The sequence below is a fragment of the Solea solea genome, chromosome 4 (assembly GCF_958295425.1).
Source record: "Solea solea chromosome 4, fSolSol10.1, whole genome shotgun sequence".
Lineage (NCBI taxonomy): Eukaryota > Metazoa > Chordata > Actinopteri > Pleuronectiformes > Soleidae > Solea > Solea solea.
Window position 1 is genome coordinate 25,414,193 of NC_081137.1, and position 19,613 is coordinate 25,433,805.

Here is a 19,613-nt window from a genome sequence, read left to right on the forward strand (position 1 = left end):
TCACTGGAATGGGTTCTGTGTTCTTCAGGTTTATAGTAACATTGTCCTTCAGTCCTGAGATTGACAGGTTGGCCACACTCGCTCCTAAGATGCCACTGTTAAGTTTGCGTTTTCCCATGGATTTGTCCTGCACGGCCATAATTATAAAGACGTTATAAACAGTGTTTCAAATGAACGGCAAGGATATTACAAATGTTTCATGTGAATGACTATTGGACCTGGAACACTGTGCTCCTCTGGTAGAAATGAAAATGGACTCTTGAAGCCAGCTGCTGTTGTTCAGAGGTCAGATTTTGTGTGAGAGAGGAGGGAAGTGTGATGGAGCCTTGAGGAGCGCTGGACTCTTCTGTCACGCTGGAATCTCCACGAACCTGAAACACAAGCAACTCAAGCTGAACCTGCTTATTATTACTTCTTCTTATTATTATTATTGTTGTTTACATACTGGAGAAAAATGACAACACATTCAATAAATAACTAAATAATAATGGAGTCACGCTGGCAGACAGAAACATCACATTTGCATAATATACGGATGAACTGAGGTAAAGTCACAAACTGTAGGAATCTTTTTAAGCTAGAACATTAGTTGAAATAATATTATCAAGAAATTCATTGTAAATGTCAATTCTTCTTTTCTTCATTGATTAAGCAGAGCACTTCTAAATTTCCCCACAGCAGATCATTTCAAATGACACAATGCCACAATGAATGAATGAATGAATGAATAATACCTGCACATTACTGGGGTTTGAGATGGAAAAGCTGGTTTCCTGAAAGTTGTTGCCATCTGCTGGTTTCACAGACAAAGCCAAAGCTCGGGACAAGAGTGTTTCTGTCTGATCCAGGACCAGCTTCAGCCCAACTGTGTCAACAATTCCTATGACACTGATGGAACATACAAGTCCACATTTTCAGTCACTTCACTCATATAAGTATTAATATAATATGTTAGGCTTTCTCTTATAACAACACGACACTAGCCTTTCATTTCATTTCAAAGAAAAAAACAGTGTTAAATATGACATTAAAGATCCAGTGTCAAACATTTAGGAGGATTTATTAGCAGTAATTAAATGTACTACCCATAAGTATACTTTTATATGTATATAATCACTTTAAAATGAATCGGATAATTAGCGTTGCCAACTGTCCTGTATTATTTCAATTAAAAAAGAAATGCCCTGTTGGGTTTTAAATAAAAATATGCATTCCGTTTAAATCTGGCGTTGATCATTTTTAAACATTTAGCTTTTTCCACATTTAAAGCAACATTTGTTCACTTAGAAATAGACATATTACATAGTACACATAATCTAAACTTTAAACTTTAGGTGAAACTAAAAGTTTGTGTAATATTTTTGTTTAGTTTTGGTTCTTCTGATGTTCAAAAATCCAAAAATCTAAAATGTTCATCCCTTTACGGTGTGTCTGTAAAGTTCTATATTTGTGTATGTTTCTTTTGTAAAAAACATCTTTCAATGTAACAAACTGTAACAAACTGTAGATGCTTGCTACACACCATTAATATCCTGTAAGAGCTTCTGTTAAGAAAAAAAAACCTTTAGGTGAAACTAGATTATCATTATTATTAGCATTATTATCATTGTTATAGAACCAAATAACAAATTAAAGCAAAATAAACACTTGAACATACATTGGCGTGATAACAACTACCTTATATTTACCATTAGATTTAGATTGAACTGTTTCATATATTTCTAAGTCAACAAATGTTGCTGTAAAACACTTTGTGGTCAGGTGAGGGCGCTGTGAGCACAGAAGGTCAGAGGTTGATTTGTTTGACTTTGGCAGGTGCTGACACTCAATCACTGCACACAGTTTGATGAACAGACACACGACATGTGCTGCTGCTTGTTCCTTCATTAAAGAGTGGGAACTAAAGTTTGATTGGATTAAAACCCAGTGAGATTTCTTGAAAACAGCATATTCTGCCACAGAGTCTCACAAGAAGAAAACACAAGCTCAAGGTAAATGTGATGAAACAATGACTGTGGCTGAGGTTTCATGTGAATGTCATACGATTACTCGCATTCTGTGTTTTTATTTCATCCTTTGACTCGTTATCTCTTCTTAAAACTCCTCTCTTTTCATTAACTGTTGACACTGTTTGATTTCTATTCAAGGATTATTAGTTATTCTATTTTTAAAGATTGCGGTTTTGCTGTTGCTTTTATGCACATTGTCAGTCAGTCATCATCTACCGCTTTATCCTCTGCTAGAGGGTCGCGGGGGGTGCTGTGCCAATCTCAGCTACATCGGGCGATAGGCGGGGTACACCCTGGACAGTTCGCCAGTCCATCGCAGGGCCACACACAGATAGAGACAAACAACCATTCACTCTCACACTCACTCCTATGGTCAATTTGGAGTGTCCAATTTACCTATCCCTTATGCACATTGTATGTCTTTTAAATGATTTGAGTTGTTTTTAGCCTTTTGCTTCTATGCCTATTATTATTTATTGTGTCTTTTATTTGTTCTTTACAGCACTTTGATCTACTGTGTTTGCTTTAAAGTGCTTTACAAGTAAAGTTGGATTTGATTACTTTGGTATGAAGTTTGGCAAAAAACATTTCTGACAAGAGGAAGTGGTGTGTGTGTGTGTGTGTGTGTGTGTGTGTGTGTGTGTGTGCGCGCCAGGTATTACTAATGTTGTGGGGACCAAAACCTGTTTACACAGTCACATTATGGGGACTTGTCCTCCTTGTGGGGACAAAAAGCAAGTCCCCATAACGTAAATTACTACATTTTAAGGTGAAGATATGTTTCATGGTTAGGTTAGGGTTAGGCCAGTAGTAATTGTGGTTAAGGTTAGAGTAAGTCTCCAAGAAATGAATGTAAGTCAATGCAATGTCCCCTCAAGTCATGAATGTCGAACGTGTGTGTGTGTGGGCTGAAGTCTGTCATCTGTGATTTATCGCCTTGTTAATATTAGTTGGCTTTCTGTCATGTGTGTATGAGACAGCAGGTGGCGCTGTCATTGGTGCAATATTCTGACAAGTGGTGATGTCATTTATAGGATCTTTAGTGGCAACATTACACCACACAGTGTCGAGTTCTAACACTTTCGTTGTAGATGTTCTTATTTTGCTCGGTAACGTTTGTGGGAGAGAGTGAACTGATTCATGCATTTGATCCAAAATGACATTGAAATCCATAGTTTTGTTTATAGCGCCCTCTATTCTGAGACCTAAATGTTTGCAAGAATAATGGAATAAGGCTAAGAATAATGGTGCGTTTCCAACCGTAGTCTGAATTTCTGAGTTCAGGAAGTTTGAACTGGTGAATCCCGTCAGAAAGTGAGAGCAACAAATGGTGAAAGGCGTTTTCTAGTCTCCATGAACGTTCCTTGAGTTTTGCTATTCACCCATTTCACACCCTCTCACTCACACTTTCATACATCATGTGCAGCACTTTTTTTCCATCGCTCCACCACTGAGCTGCCCCCCCCCCCCAAACTAGATTGTGAGATGGCTGCCACAATGTTTCACTTGAAATCAGTCGTATGCATAGAACCGTTTGTGAACATGTTGCTATGCTTTTTGTGTGTGTTTCACATTTTGGACCTTTAAACCTTTGTGTGTTAGGGATTGTTAAATGTGTGTGATGTGTCACCTGGCTGCAGAGTTGGCCAGCTGCTCAGGAGTACCACCGATCAGATTGCTGACAATATGTACTGAGATGTTTCCCAGAATCAGGCTGATGGTCACCTGACCTGACAAAATATCCTGCAGCTCAGACACCACGTAATCCACCTGGCTGGAGTTCAGTTTGGACATATTTCTGGTCATTTCCAGAAGAGCATAGGCTCTGTCTTCAGCTGCATTTCAACAAAAGTCTAAATTAATTTGATTTGATTTAACGATACTACACTGATGAAATGACTGTAACTGGTGCTGAGTGTGATGACATACCTGATAAAGCAGCAGTGGTTATAGACACGTTTGCAGTCGTGTTCATGGTTGTCGTCACTGTGGTGTTCAGAGGGGATGATGTGACATTGATGGATGAGGTGGTGTTTGGTTCCATGGTCGTCACATTTGGGCTGGCCGTCGTTAAAGTGTCTGGAACACACTGCTCCTGCAGTTCTACCACCACAGCCTTTTCCTTTTCACTATAAAGAAAAACAGACAAATAAACATGTAACTTGCATGGATGAATGATAATCTCCAGACATTGTCGTGGGGAAACTCATTTTAAGAGTTCTGTTGGATCACACCTTGGCTCATGTGACCTCAACCACTCACATGACCCTAAGAGTTTAAAAACCTGGGGACTCCCACACCAAACAGAACTGAGGAAGCCATTTGGATTTTGGAGAGACAAAACCTAACCTAACAGAAGTCCAGTTTAGGTCAGGACCATGTTTCCTCTAAAATATTATTTCCACACCCATTTTGGATTTAACAAATACTTTGCAAATTGAACATTTTCTTGGAAGTTTGATGAATTGTTCAGCCCTAGTCCAGTTGCCTTTGTTATTAGCAATGACCGAGAACCTTCACTGACATTTTGTATGATCTATTAGATGAGTTTCAGTTAGAAGATAAGAGAATGTGTTGAGTAATCATACAAACCAGGTGAGGATGACAGGCTGATCTGAGCAAACCGTCGCAGGCTTAATCTCACTGTTGTGCCATGTGAACTCAGAACTCAACAAACTGTCGCTGATATTTCCACAGAGTGCTGCGTTACATTTGACATAAAACACAAGTTTCTGGGTAAACACCTGCGTTTAGATGTTTGATGTGTAAATGTGTCTGTGGTGAGTGCACGCACCTGCACGGGTCACCAGTCCATTAAAAGTGATTAATTCACTCGAGCCAATCATATCCTTCATAAATGAAGACACGTTACAGATCGGAAGCTGACGGTCAAAACGCAGGATCACGCTGCAGCTCCGAGAACTGGAATTAAAAAAACCAAGATGTTCAGGTTTCAAAGGATATGTCAGACTCAGTCTCCTGGTGGGATTAGATGGGATTAGACTCACTGTGCTGTTGTAGATTTACAGTCCATTTTATGTTCCTGTGTGGAAATTTCAGTTTTAGTCCATTTTCCAAAATAAAGAGTTTCAGCTGTGTGTTGGGGATCAGCTCATTCAAGATGGAGTCACATGCATCTTGGATGGAGAACACATGGCCCTTTGCTCAGAGACAAAGAGTGTCATAAAACTCAGTCAATAAAGATCCCTTATCTTCCATACATCAGTGGGAAACCCACCTCAGTGGTCACTTTTGGACATGTGACCCCCATGTAACAGGCAATACAAAAGCCAGGTTTCCCCTCCTTCTTTCTCTTCTTCGCCCTTCTTGTCTCCAGCTCACCGGAGGACACAGGCTCCTCTGCTCTCCCCTGCCCTTCTGGGTGCAGGAAGGACACAGACGTCAGCTCTTCGACTGAAGACCCTTCAGCACAGAGCTTAACAAGCTTCCAGCAGCAAGAGACCCTCTCTGCTGATCTTCGAGCAGGCCCGCTCACAGCAGCCTGCTATCCTCCCATCAGAGGCAGCGACACCAGAGCCTGCCTAAGGATCAACCAAGGATCCAGAGCCAGGTTAGCTCCAACTAGCTAACTTTGTGAGGAGGAACCTGAGCCACAGACACCAGAAACACAGTCAACCATCTACTGTTCCTGGACCAACAGACAGCACCTCAAAGGGACACTTTGTCATCTTTTAAGGACTTGGTAACGTAACTGGGCCTAGCATAGCATTACACTGCTTGGCTAAGCATAGATGAAATGTTGTACTGAGCTTACTTGCTCACATAAAGTGTTGTTGTAATGTCTAGATTTAGGTTAATATGATGTTAGTGATGTCCATGCTTCTTAGCGCTCAGCTCTAGATGTGCATGCTTCTAACCACTCATCTAACCTGACATCTCACTTTACAAAAGTAGTTAACCAAGAAACACAGCAGCCATGCGGTCAAGAAGCCATCTTTGATTCCGCCATCTTGTTGTAGTTTCTTTGTCAACCGCCATCTTGATTTGTAGTCTACCTCTATCTGACTTGACCATTTGACCTGTACACACAGACTCTCTCTTTTTCACACACACTGTATATAGTTACATTTAGTAGATATTTTTGTTTATATCTTTGATGTCTTTTTAATAAATGTTTTATACAATATACAGTCTGGTCTGATTAATATTGCACAAGTGTGTATATTGCCAACCTCTTCCCTGTAGAATTCCAATCCTTCAATTCACCTAACTATTGATGTAGTATTATGATTTATCAATTATTAAGTTAATTATTAATCATAATCCAAATTGGTAGTCGGCTTAATTTATGAGACTGTTTTTGGAGGTTATGAATTAATGGTTCATTCAGAACCGATTGTTCTCCTCTGTTTGAGAGGAGTGGTGCCCCGATTTGAGTTTGACTCAACTTTTTATAAGAAATTAATTATTCCATAATTAATCAATTATTAATATTCTAAATTCATAACCAATCACGCCCCTAACCCCAACATAATTGGTGCCCCGTGTGAGGCAGGGTACTGTTGGCAATTTATTCATAATTGTGTAATATTAATTGACCATAATTTTGGTCAATACACCAGGTAGATTCCCCAGACTTTGACTTTGGCGTTTCACTAATCCTCGACTGGAGTAGACTTCAGTTATACAGGAAGTACCTTGAGTACAAATTAGGTTTACTACATTTAACAAAAAAAAAAACATTTTGGTTATTGTTATCATATTGAGTCCTATGATTTTAACTTGTCTTTCAGCTTGCTAATGTTGCTAACTGTCCAGTTAACTTGATCTGTAGAAACTCGACACTGAAAATCTGGTTGTTAAATTAAGTGCTCTTTCTTTAAATAACACACAGCGTGCCACAACCCTGTGTCATAAAGCTTGTATTTTGTGCTGTTACTGCCGTGCATTTCAGCCAAAGTGAGAATTGAAATAGAGCCACAGTGTGCTATACAGCCCTGTGAAAATTGTGTACCTTGCTGTAACATTCATGTGTTTCAGCTTGAGTTAAGTTTAAGATATTTTCCCCTAAATATTTTCTTAAACCCTGCTCCCACATTTCTGAAGCCTAATATAGCTACTAGTCAGTGCTTTAGCTGCTTCAAAGAAAGCTCCTTTCCATGTGGTAGACATCTATATTGTTGTTAGCCAAGGGTAGCGACACTACACAGTGTTCCTCAGGTTAAAATAATAACAAATTGATTTGTTTGTTGTATTTTACAACTTGCTTACACTCCTTCTTCTCTAGACCTAAAAATGGAGAATCCCTGTGTAGAACTGTTTGTTTCATCTCTTGCACAGAACCTAAAGACTGGTTATGTTGAGTTCATCAACAGGTTAAGTTTAAATGAGTGCAAGGAGGAAATAAACGCTCTCATCTATAACAGTGTTGATGCTAAGAATGCATCCAAAGCATCATTGTTGGAATGCTTGCTGCTGAATTTCCACAGACAGGCCAGCCTTTCACTTCAGAGCAAAGCAGCTCTAGAGAAAGACGTTGAGTCGCTAAGAGTGCAGAATGCTTGCCTCCTCCAAGAGGTAAACAAGGCCAATAAGAAAGCTGTGCGCTATTTATTAGACCTACACTCTGCAGAATCAGATCTTTGCTTCCACAAGGAAGAATTGTTAAAGCTTAGATCAGAACATCTCTCGACACCAGAGTTGTCCAGCAGATGTGACTCTGGTTATTCGGACTCACAGCCTCCCTGTAGTGAGCGTTTAACTCCCCCACACAAGAGTGGTGAAAAGTTTCTCAATGAGCTTAACTCTTTGGGAACAAAGTCATATAGATCTGACATTTCTGATAAAGGCAGTTCAGCCTCTGGTAGAATTTCTACCCAGAACCCCTTTTATTCACACATGCATGACACTGCTTTCCATGCTCACCTCGATGGAGAGGGGGTTAGGTCAGTTCAGGACTATCCCTCCCCCTTTTCAGGCTCCTCTCTGCAGCATCATGGTGATAACAGCCATGCAGGCTTCACCTACCCCCCAGAGAGAACAGCAGGAGCACATGAAAGACATGCTCAGACCTCAGAATGTTTTCGTTTTAAGGTACTGGAATCTCTTGCAAAAGACATTGATCATTTTGATCCAGACAACTGTGATCACAACATTGACAATTATTTTACTGAGATAGACCAAGCCCTTATGGACCTTCCGAATGCAACCGAGAGGGAGAAGATTAAACTTGTAGAGAAAAGCAGCTCTAAAGCAGTCCGCAAGTTTATACAGGAACTTTCCCTCAGAGTTAGAAATAACTACACAGAGCTTCGTCAAGCTCTCATAGAAGAATTCTCCTCAAGTGTGGACGAGATTACTTCCATGGCTGCAGCCCTTCAAGTTAAACATACTCGTCGCGAACATCCGCGTGATTATTTCCAACGTTTGAGAAAGGTGTATTTTCAGGGAAGAAATGCCCCTGGCTTGGAAGAAAATCCCAAATTTAAGTCCCTGTTCGTGCGCAACCTTCACCCATGCATACGCACTCACGTTGTGTTTCAGACAAGCCAAGGTAACCTTTCCATGCTTGAGATAAAGAAGATATCTCAGATGGCTTGGGAATCGGTTGTCCCACCACAGGCGAGAGATAAAATCTTTAAACCTGACAGGTCAACTCCAAAAGTGTCACCCAGACAAACAATTTCAAAATCTCATCCTCACAACAGAACAAAGGGGGGTGACAAAAAGAAGCCTAGGGACAGAAAGCATAACCGCCATGTCCACTGGCTGCCCCGAGACAGGCACTCCCACAACAGAAGTTGTTGGAGACCATACTCAGAGATTCTGGCCCAAAGACATGATCAGCCACTAAATTACTCTGATGATGACCGCAGTATCTCAGAGTACAGTTCAGAACGTGATCATGACCGATTTGACAGTAACAGTGAATCTCACCGCTTCTCCAGCTACAGGTGTTATAGCCCTAAGCCACAAGTTCCAGAAAGCTTTAGATACTAGAGCTCCACACTTGAACAAACCCTTAGGACACAATCCAATCTGTCCTGAAGAATGTCCATTCCTTGTTTATTTAAAATTTTTCTTAGTTTTATTAGATGAGTAGGTATCCGGATTTTGGTACGCACATATGACAATTTCAGTGATTCTTAACACTGTAATAACCAGACTTATTAAGTCACTTAAGAAAACTTTGTATTCTTGGGAAAACTTTGTTTTTACTTTTTGTTTGTACCCTTCCAGCTGTAGGATAAGTTTTGTACACTAGTCAAGGACATCTTGTTATGACCATACAGAGCTAGTTATGATCACACTGATATCCATTTACAGTTGCCACTCTTGGTATTTACCATGTTAACACATCTAACCTTCCTCTTTTTACTAACCTGATAAAGTTAGGTATTTTTGTACAATGCCATTTTTGTATGTTCTTCATTTGTAATATTACTGCTTAGCCAAATTAGAGTTAATCAATGCCCAGATGTTACAAAGTGAATGAACTGATTTTCCTCTGGACTGTATACTGTGCACTCAGGATCACACATGGAGTGAGATCCTGAGTCCAAGGGGGGATTGTTGGGGATCAGCTCATTCAAGATGGAGTCACATGCATCTTGGATGGAGAACACATGGCCCTTTGCTCAGAGACAAAGAGTGTCATAAAACTCAGTCAATAAAGATCCCTTATCTTCCATACATCAGTGGGAAACCCACCTCAGTGGTCACTTTTGGACATGTGACCCCCATGTAACAGGCAATACAAAAGCCAGGTTTCCCCTCCTTCTTTCTCTTCTTCGCCCTTCTTGTCTCCAGCTCACCGGAGGACACAGGCTCCTCTGCTCTCCCCTGCCCTTCTGGGTGCAGGAAGGACACAGACGTCAGCTCTTCGACTGAAGACCCTTCAGCACAGAGCTTAACAAGCTTCCAGCAGCAAGAGACCCTCTCTGCTGATCTTCGAGCAGGCCCGCTCACAGCAGCCTGCTATCCTCCCATCAGAGGCAGCGACACCAGAGCCTGCCTAAGGATCAACCAAGGATCCAGAGCCAGGTTAGCTCCAACTAGCTAACTTTGTGAGGAGGAACCTGAGCCACAGACACCAGAAACACAGTCAACCATCTACTGTTCCTGGACCAACAGACAGCACCTCAAAGGGACACTTTGTCATCTTTTAAGGACTTGGTAACGTAACTGGGCCTAGCATAGCATTACACTGCTTGGCTAAGCATAGATGAAATGTTGTACTGAGCTTACTTGCTCACATAAAGTGTTGTTGTAATGTCTAGATTTAGGTTAATATGATGTTAGTGATGTCCATGCTTCTTAGCGCTCAGCTCTAGATGTGCATGCTTCTAACCACTCATCTAACCTGACATCTCACTTTACAAAAGTAGTTAACCAAGAAACACAGCAGCCATGCGGTCAAGAAGCCATCTTTGATTCCGCCATCTTGTTGTAGTTTCTTTGTCAACCGCCATCTTGATTTGTAGTCTACCTCTATCTGACTTGACCATTTGACCTGTACACACAGACTCTCTCTTTTTCACACACACTGTATATAGTTACATTTAGTAGATATTTTTGTTTATATCTTTGATGTCTTTTTAATAAATGTTTTATACAATATACAGTCTGGTCTGATTAATATTGCACAAGTGTGTATATTGCCAACCTCTTCCCTGTAGAATTCCAATCCTTCAATTCACCTAACTATTGATGTAGTATTATGATTTATCAATTATTAAGTTAATTATTAATCATAATCCAAATTGGTAGTCGGCTTAATTTATGAGACTGTTTTTGGAGGTTATGAATTAATGGTTCATTCAGAACCGATTGTTCTCCTCTGTTTGAGAGGAGTGGTGCCCCGATTTGAGTTTGACTCAACTTTTTATAAGAAATTAATTATTCCATAATTAATCAATTATTAATATTCTAAATTCATAACCAATCACGCCCCTAACCCCAACATGTGTGATTACGCTTTGTTGGCTTTTTACCTTGAGTAGTGTTGCAACGGTGGCAGATGAACATGAATCACTGCACAGAAAGAAACATTCATTGTGAATTAAAGCACATCTCTTCACACACACATATATTTGCAGACTTGAAGAATCACCCAACCTACTCTGTACAAATGCTTGTTTCTTTTGGTGTCGAACTCTGACAAGAAAAACATCACATTTTGATGTTACAGCAATAAAAGAAAATGGATGTAAAACAGATGGTTGATCTGTGAGAGCAAGGCAACTTACTTTAGGCAACACATCCGAAAGCTGCACCTCTGGATTTAGTATTGATAATTGTAAAGTGTAGTAAGCATCTGAAACAAATCAAACATGTCATTTCTATGAAGCTTTTATAGAAACGAGTAATAACGAAAAGAATAATCTGGCGGCTTTGTAAGAAGACACTAACCTGTCCCATTACAGTAAGCAGAGCAGGTACAGGTGTTGTTCTTTGGTTCTAAACACAATAAATACAATACCTTAGTTTGGTGATCCACACTAACCACAACAACACAAATGTTTTGTCTTTGACATTCTTGTCACATTCCAACATTCTTGTAATTTGACTGAAGAGAAACAAAGACTAAAGTTTCCTTTGTCATTGTGGATTATTGACAAGCTGAAGCAAAGGGACATGCAGTAAATCAAGAAATGTAAGAGCTCACCTGGACGACAGCTAACAACTTCCTCATATGCCGTCCCAGACTCATCACTGTTGAATTATAAAAATGTTATTTAGCAGCCACCAAACTCATTCAGCAATAAAACGACAGGATATGAAGGAAGTTGTTGGAGGAAGTCTCACCAGGATTTTTTGACTGGGCCGTTGTAAACGCAGCTTTTTTCTTCTGGTTTGCTTGTGCACTCAGCTTTCAGTCCGTCTGTGCGGGGTCACAGAAGGTCCGTTGGACTTTTGCACTTTTTAGGTTGGCTAATTGTGCTCCTCACATTTATTCAGGACTCACCAACTGGACTTGCTTCTTTTCCCACCACATGGATGTCAGAGGATGTTTTACTGGCTGCACAGAGAGTCCGGAGGATACAACATGGAGCTAAACTCTGCCTCAGCTGCAGTGTGACCGAGCACTGTGTCGTTCTAAAATGTAAAACGAGTGTGAACAACAAATAAACCTTTCACACAGTAACTATTAAAACTAGTGTACAGAGGCTGAAACTGCTGTGAATTAGTGTTAACGTTTTACCTTATTCCTGTTTTGACATCGCAGGAAACCTCAGACCCCTGTTAAAACACATTTTGATGAATGTGATGCTTTTATTCACACACTGGGACCCAAATATGCATGTAGATGCCACTTACCTGAAATACGCCAGCTGTTTCACTGAGCCTGCTAAAAAATAAATTGAGACATTCATGAGAAATTTGATTTAGAGTGAATATGCAGTGTACGGTGTATTTTTAACTTTGCTAAATATTATTATAAAACTAAGCATTAATAACTAAAATGATTGAGTCAGTTTCTGCTTCTGCTGCTGATACTCAGATCAATCATTTGATAGCAAAAGTAAACCAAAAGTATGAGGTGCCTAAAAAGTGTTGAAATCTTATGGGTCATCACTTTTTAACTTCCTCTCTAAAACACAAAGCTCTTCAGTCGCCTAACAAGAGCAGTTATTGTTATAGTGAGGAGTGTACTTTCTATTTAAACAGCATGGCTGCTAAAGTACTCACTTTCTCCTTCTGTCCACAGTCGCTGCGTTTACGTGCATGTTCAAAGTCCAGTTTTAGGCCATTGTTCGGTTTTCTTAGTCCAACTTAACTCGAGCTAGTCTTAGTCAGACTAACATACCTTGATCATGCGATTCATAGTCTGATTACTCCTGCATGCATACGCTTAGTCAGACTGGAGTCGGACTTGGCGTTCTGACTGTTAAAATCTGGCCTGAAAATGCTCTCTCAAAACTACAAGATTTCTTCAATATGACAGATTGGGATCTATTTGAACACCAGGAGCTGGAGAAGCACACTCAAACTGTGCTGGACTATATTCGGTTTTGCATGGGGAATGTGACTGTGGACAAAACCATCCAGGTTTTCCCACACCAGAAACCCTGGATGACTAACCAGGTCCGCACACTCCTCAGGGCCCCGCAACGCTGCCTTCAGGTCAGGGGACAGAGCACTGTACAGTGCTGCTCGAGCTGACCTGAGGAGAGGAATTAAGAGAGCTAAAGCGGACCATAGGTTGTGTATAGAGTCCCATCTGTCCAGCAACAACACACGGGAGGTATGGCGGGGAATACAGGATATCACCAACTACAGAGACTGTGAGGCACCAACAGCAGACCGGAGTGTGATACTGGCGGAGGAGCTTAACAGCTTCTTTGCTTGGTTTGAAACATCTCAGCAGTTCTCATCTGCCCATGCCTCCTGCACTACACCACTTACTGTACAAGAGCACGACGTCAGACAGGTGCTTCTGGCAGTGAACATCAAGAAGGCTGCTGGCACAGATGGAGTACCGGGCAGGGTGCTCAAAGCGTGTGCCAACAAGCTTGCCCTCACCTTCACCAAAATCTTCAACCTCTCCCTGGCTCAGGCAGTCATTCCATCTTGCCTTAAAACCTCAATTATAATCCCGGTGCCAAAGAAGTCTCCCATCACCAGCCTGAACAATTACCGGCCAGTGGCCCTCTCTCCGGTAGTCATGAAGTGACTATAAATGACTCATTCTTCAGCATATTAAGGACTATCTCCCTGTGGAATTCGACCCGCACCAGTTTGCATACCATGCAAACAGATCCACAGAGGACGCCATTGCCATAGCCCTTCACTCTGCATTGAACCACCTGGAGTAGCAACAGAGCTATGTCCGGATGCTCTCTGTGGATTATAGTTCTGCCTTCAACACATTAATCCCTGACAGACTCACCGGTAAACTGGTCACTCTTGGCATCCCCCCTCTCACTTGTGCATGGATTAAGGACTTTCTTACCAACCAACCCCTGGCTGTGAGGCTTGGCCCCATCCACTCCTCCACCCGCACAGTGAGCATCGGCTCCCCGCAGGGCTGTGTGCTGAGCCCACTCCTGTACTGCCTCTACACTCACGACTAGCCTGGCCCACAATAGCAACACGATCATCAAGTTTGCCGACGACACTACGGTGGTCGGACTCATCTACAGAGAGGAGGTCCTGAAGATGGCAGCCTGGAGCTCAGAGAACAACCTCTCTCTGAACACCAAGGAAACCAGAGAGATCATCATGGACTTCAGGAAGCACAGTGCCGACCCAGCCCCCCTTTACATCAGCAACGAACAGGTGGAGACCTTTAGGTTCCTTGGCGTCTTCATCTCTGCTGACACCTCCTGGTTAGAGCATGTCACTAATCTCACCAAGAAGGCTCAGCAGTGCCTACACTTCCTGAGAGTCCTCAGGAAGTATAATCTTAATTCCAACCTGCTGCTGGCCTTCTACCGTTCATCTATTGAGAGCCTGCTGACCTACTGCATCACAGCACAGTACGGCAGCTGCACCGTGGCAGACAGGGAGAGGCTGCAGAGAGTTGTGAAGGCAGCTCAAAAGATCGCTGGCTGCCCTCTCCTATCCTGATGGACATCTACATCTCCCACTGCCTCAATAAAGCCAAGGCAATCAGTAAGGACCGCTCCCACCCTGGCTCTGACAGCGGAAAGCCTCCACATCTTCCGCCGCCGACTAAAAACACATTTCTTCCGACTCTACCTCGACTAAGACGATAACGACGACGACAAAAAAAAAATATATATATATATATATCGCACTAATGACTAGCACTTCATAGTTTGATTTACTTGAAGCTCTTACTTACTTCTAGCTCTTATTTGTACCCAAATGTTTAAATGCACTTATTGTAAGTCGCTTTGGATAAAAGCGTCTGCTAAATGACATGTAATGTAATGTCTGATCCGTTTGATATGCTGCCCTCAGGAAGGCGCTACAGATGCATTAAGTCTCAAACAGATTCAGAAATAGTTTCTTCCCCAAAGCAATAACCATCCTTAACTTCTTAAATCTGTTTATCCAGACCACCATGTGCAATATGTGATATTTATTTATATATTTACCTCCCAGACTAGTGCACTTTACCTTTACCTCTACTGCTGTATAATGACATTAAAGGCATTCAATTCAATTCAATTCAATTCAATTCAATTCTGTGCATTCTGCCCAGTCTTTGACCCGGAAGTAGAAGGAGATGATGTTTAAACTGCAGTATTGCTGAGCCATGCTCCGTCTAATTTTGTCATTTTCTCTTCAGCATGTATCCTCAGATTTGCCTTTCTTAGTCAGACTACGGCCTGAGCTCAATGAAACTGTGCATGTAAATGTTCTGAGTGCAGAAAACAAGTTGCAGAACTTTGACTTAATTAATAATTTTATGCTTCCAATGACTAAAATATTTGCTTTTCAAAAAATCATGTCACTGATACCTGGTTTCTGTCAAACTGCCACTGACTTGACGAACTTCCCGCTCTTTGTGTAATTGAGCCATAATTGGTGACTTTAATGGCGTGTCCTTTCTGATGACGAGGCTGCGCTCAGTTGATCCTGCATCACTTCTACTGCTGCTTTGTGATGTTGCTGCTTGTGTAGATGTTGTTATTGTTGCTGGAGTTGTCGGTGCTTTAGTTGTTGTTGCTGCTGTAATTGTTGCTGTTGTGGTCGTCGGCGCTGTGGTCAGTGTTGCTGCTCTAGTCGTTGCTGCTGTAATCTTCGGTGCTGGGGTTGTCATTGTTGCTGTTGTAGCCGTTGCTGCTGTGGTCGTTGTTGCTGCTGTACTTGCTGCTACAGTCGTTGTTGCTGCTGTAGTTGTTTCTGCAGAGGTCGGCGATAGTGGTGTCGTTGTTGTTGCTGTCATTGTTGGTGCTGCTCTAGGTGTTGTTGCTTCTGTTATTGCAGCGGCTCCATTTGTGATCGTTGTTGCTGCCGTAGTAATTGCTGCAGCTGTGGTCGCGGCTGTTGTCTCATTTGCAGATGATATTTGTTTAGAGGTAGTTGACTTTCTTGGAGACGCACAATCCCCCAGCTTGTTTTGCAACACTTGATCAAGCTAGAGGTACAAATGACGCACATAACATTTAATCACAGCCCACATGCACATCATAAATCTGCTACTTAAATAAGAAACTTGTCTATAACCAGTTTTTCAAACACACCCAGGCCTTAATGTCTGACTCGTCCTTCTTCTGTCCAGTGACAAACACTGTGACATCAAGGAAGTAGTAAACTGCAAAAGAAAACAAAGGAAGACCAAAGTTGGTTGGAACTGATGTTCACAGCATTGAGGTACAGGTCTGCAGAACATCTGTAGCCTGTATCCACATTCTACATCCCAGAACCCAGAACCCTTTCACAGGGGCAGTCTTACTCCTCAAGATGAACACTAACGTGATGTTAAAGAGCAGTTTCATCAGTCAGAAACCAATAAATCACATTCCCAATGTATTCTACATCACCGACACCTGTACTAGGTTACTAGAGGTTGTAATAATCAGCTGATTCATTCATTAATAATCGGTCGATGCATTCATTAATTGGTCATCATTGTTTTGTGAGATCAGACGAAGTTTGGATTGAAGCAGGATGGAAATCAGTAGTTTGGGTTTGTCAAAAGGCTGAAAGGTTTTAGCTGGAGGGGTTATAATTAGGACCTAATCTCAGTGTTTAAAAGTTTACCTGACGTCTGAGCAGCTGTTATAGGAATGGTATCAATGACGGAAGGTTGAGTCGAGGTTTCTACACAGGACGCTTGATCTGATGGGAGTAAAAAAAACAAATGATAGTCAGTCTGCGAAAAACAAAAGACACTTGAAACTTAAACTTTGTTGCTTTATTGGGATTTTTTGTGGGCTTTTATCAGTAAATTCCATGTACACAGTAAAATGTCTTAATCTTTTCTTTAGGATTGAGGGACAGTTATATGAATTAATGAGATTGTTTTGAGACAGAAATACAAAATACATTTATAAAATGTAGTGTAGTGTAATGTGTCATTCTGCATTTTTATTAGCATCTACCTTACATATAATCATACTTTTAACATATTTTGTTGCTTAGAAAGGCTGAGAAGCTCAGGTATGCAGCATGTGGCAGTTGAAGATATAATATTATCATATTTTCCACCTTCACAGTGGAAAAAAAGCATTGTAGAGTTTTGTGTGATTAGCAAAGAGATGGCAGTCAAAGTAGATCATCAGGTTACAGTATAATTTAGAAAGAATTCAACACATTGGTGTGTGTGACATGACTGAATGACGAGCATGTCGGGTGTGTGAGTTATAAATAGACTCTCAACAGACATCTCCGCTCTATTGTCTGCCTTTGCTAACCTGTTCATGGTTTTGTTTTTTTGAAGTGTTGCTTCAGAGCTGTCATCAGAACTCACCTGCCAGTAGGACGACCAGCAATATCTGCAACCAGTATAGACGTCTGATACCTGGATGCTTCATTCTGGAACAGTTATTTGATTGTTAATGACCTGTATGTGCTTTGTATTGTTGTATGACAGCAGAGGAGGAGAACAGTCTCAATGAGTGAGTCATGGAAAACTTAATGAACACCTTTGCCCAATCACACCGACGCTAATGAAAGCTAAGACTCTTTCGTAAGCACATGATGCTTCCTTTCAGCTCATTCTGCTAATTATCCATTCTCACAATAAAGAAGTGAAGCAGTGACCACATTCCTGCTCTGACACACCTTTGAGTATAAACAGAGTACAAAACCAAGCAAACAGTATATTATATATAGGCATTATGGGCACATTTCACACAAGCTTCTGTTCAGGTAACAGTTTAACTTATTTACTCTCTAAACTTTGCTGCCTGCTTTTAAATATTAGTCATATTGTATTTGAAAAGGTTTAAATATTTCCCTGAAACCTAAACAAGTTGACCTAATAGACAAATATTATCAGTGGTAGGGATCAGGCAAGTTTCAGGTGTTTCTGGTCTATATGAACTAATGGTAAAATGAGATGGGGTGGAATAGAGTAGTAGATATAGTGAAAAAAAACAAAAAAAAAACAGGTAAAAACAAGCAATAGTAAATTCTGAATACAAATGAAAGGAGCCATCCTTCACATCCTCTGTTTAAAGATTCACTGAAAGAAAATCATAAAATACGCTGTGACAAAAATTAAAAGGATGTTATTAGTAGCATTTGAAAATAAAAAAAATGTAACCTTTGTATTGAAAGAAAGTAGCTTGGTGTAAAATTCTCATCCTAACATGCTCCAGAATTATTATTAATAATCCGAAGCAAAAACAGATCAACACCACCGCCACAACTTTACCTGCGCCGCCATGAAGATCCACACGAGCAAATCCTGGGAGCTTCTTTGAGTTCTTCACTTTTTTCACAGAGCATAACTTCTCCTTGAAAACAAAGTCAAATCACAGTTGTAAAATGTGCACTTTCTTCTGTCAATAGAAGAACAACCCGTCCTCAGATGTTGACAAGCTGCCCTGTAAGTTCCGTAAGTTCCGTAAGTTCCTGCCTCATGTGGTACACCCTTATAGTGCCGGTGTGACAGGACAACGGCGTGTAAATCCACTTTACCTACCTTGAGAAAGACCTCCCCTATAGAAAATAATTGTATTTTCCCACCAGATCAGAAAATGCCCGGTGTGCTCTACCTTCTACTAAGTACTTAATGGCAGAGGAGTATTTTGTGCTTTGTTTGTTTGTCCTTGAAGCGACGCCTCAGGGTGTGTCACTAACAGACAGCACTGTAAACAACAGTTCCCACGGTAACACTACAGAGTGTAAAAAAAGAACCCTGGCAAAGTCACGCATTATATCTTTGTCATACACCTGCTTTTCAGGACTATGAATAGGAGGAGCTTGTACCTCACTCACTGCCTCTTCTATGTTTTTCATTGTTCTGACAGGAACTAGGAAGAGATAACAATCCAGTGTTAGCTTCTCTACAGTTAAAAATTCAATTTAAAATCCTCCTCCTCTCGTACAAAGCACTTAATGGGAGTGAAAGTCACAAAAAACATTTTTTTGGAGTTAATTTCATTTAAAAACTACAGTTTTTCTTTATATCTCACATTTATTGTAGTAAGCGAACATGTAGATTTACCTTACCTTATCATCCGAACAGAACACTTTGATCATTTTTATGTCTTTGTCAGTTCTATCTGAAGGTTTTGTTGACTTACACCTGTAAATGCAGTCTTATTCAAAATGAGGATGCATTGATGGTCAGGGTTATGGTCTTTGCATAGAGAGCTACGTTTATCTCTAATTTTACTCTTGTTTTTGAAGTCGGAGAATAGATGTTCTGAAATCTTTATGAAGTATTCTTTTATATATTATTCTCCTCTGTGAACGGCTTCTCATGCCTGAGTATTTCCTGAGCGGCCACAAAACTAGCATATATATTTGAATTTGCAGACTTCATCCACTTCTTGAAATCATTTTTGCCCAGATCTCATATCCATCTGGATATTTTTTTTTCTGGAAATGTCTTGTCAATGCAACATTTTACTTTTTTGTTGTTTGCTAACTTCTCACCACATAGAAGAATATTAATATGTGTCGTCAGTAGTGAAAGCAAGTGAATCTGCCCACATATCAGTAAACGTTCCGTTTTCTTCAGAAACTTTTGATTTATCCACAGTTAGCTTACTG

General features: G+C 40.8%; 1 protein-coding gene across 2 annotated transcripts in view; it reads right to left on the minus strand.

Annotated features, from left to right (window-relative positions):
* LOC131458029 (adhesion G-protein coupled receptor G2-like) overlaps nt 1-18,716 on the minus strand; it is a 24,532-nt gene extending 5,816 nt beyond the window's left edge. Inside the window, exons 1-23 of one of the 2 annotated variants that reach the window (XM_058626651.1) lie at nt 18,538-18,716; nt 18,268-18,349; nt 17,359-17,423; nt 16,650-16,727; nt 16,130-16,200; nt 15,404-16,023; nt 12,291-12,321; nt 12,175-12,212; nt 11,938-12,068; nt 11,778-11,853; nt 11,638-11,684; nt 11,382-11,429; nt 11,219-11,286; nt 11,092-11,126; nt 10,964-11,003; nt 5,018-5,052; nt 4,804-4,931; nt 4,602-4,710; nt 3,939-4,138; nt 3,640-3,844; nt 735-888; nt 219-371; nt 5-127 (exon numbers count right to left, since the gene is read on the minus strand). In XM_058626651.1, coding sequence (XP_058482634.1) covers nt 5-127; nt 219-371; nt 735-888; nt 3,640-3,844; nt 3,939-4,138; nt 4,602-4,710; nt 4,804-4,931; nt 5,018-5,052; nt 10,964-11,003; nt 11,092-11,126; nt 11,219-11,286; nt 11,382-11,429; nt 11,638-11,684; nt 11,778-11,853; nt 11,938-12,068; nt 12,175-12,212; nt 12,291-12,321; nt 15,404-16,023; nt 16,130-16,200; nt 16,650-16,727; nt 17,359-17,423; nt 18,268-18,341 — 2,529 coding nt within the window. In that variant the 5' untranslated portion in view covers nt 18,342-18,349; nt 18,538-18,716. Of the gene's footprint in view, nt 1-4; nt 128-218; nt 372-734; nt 889-3,639; nt 3,845-3,938; nt 4,139-4,601; nt 4,711-4,803; nt 4,932-5,017; nt 5,053-10,963; nt 11,004-11,091; nt 11,127-11,218; nt 11,287-11,381; nt 11,430-11,637; nt 11,685-11,777; nt 11,854-11,937; nt 12,069-12,174; nt 12,213-12,290; nt 12,322-15,403; nt 16,024-16,129; nt 16,201-16,649; nt 16,728-17,358; nt 17,424-18,267 lie in introns of both variants that reach the window. The other variant, XM_058626650.1, reaches the window with a different exon arrangement.
* Between the last annotated feature and the right edge of the window lie 897 nt (nt 18,717-19,613).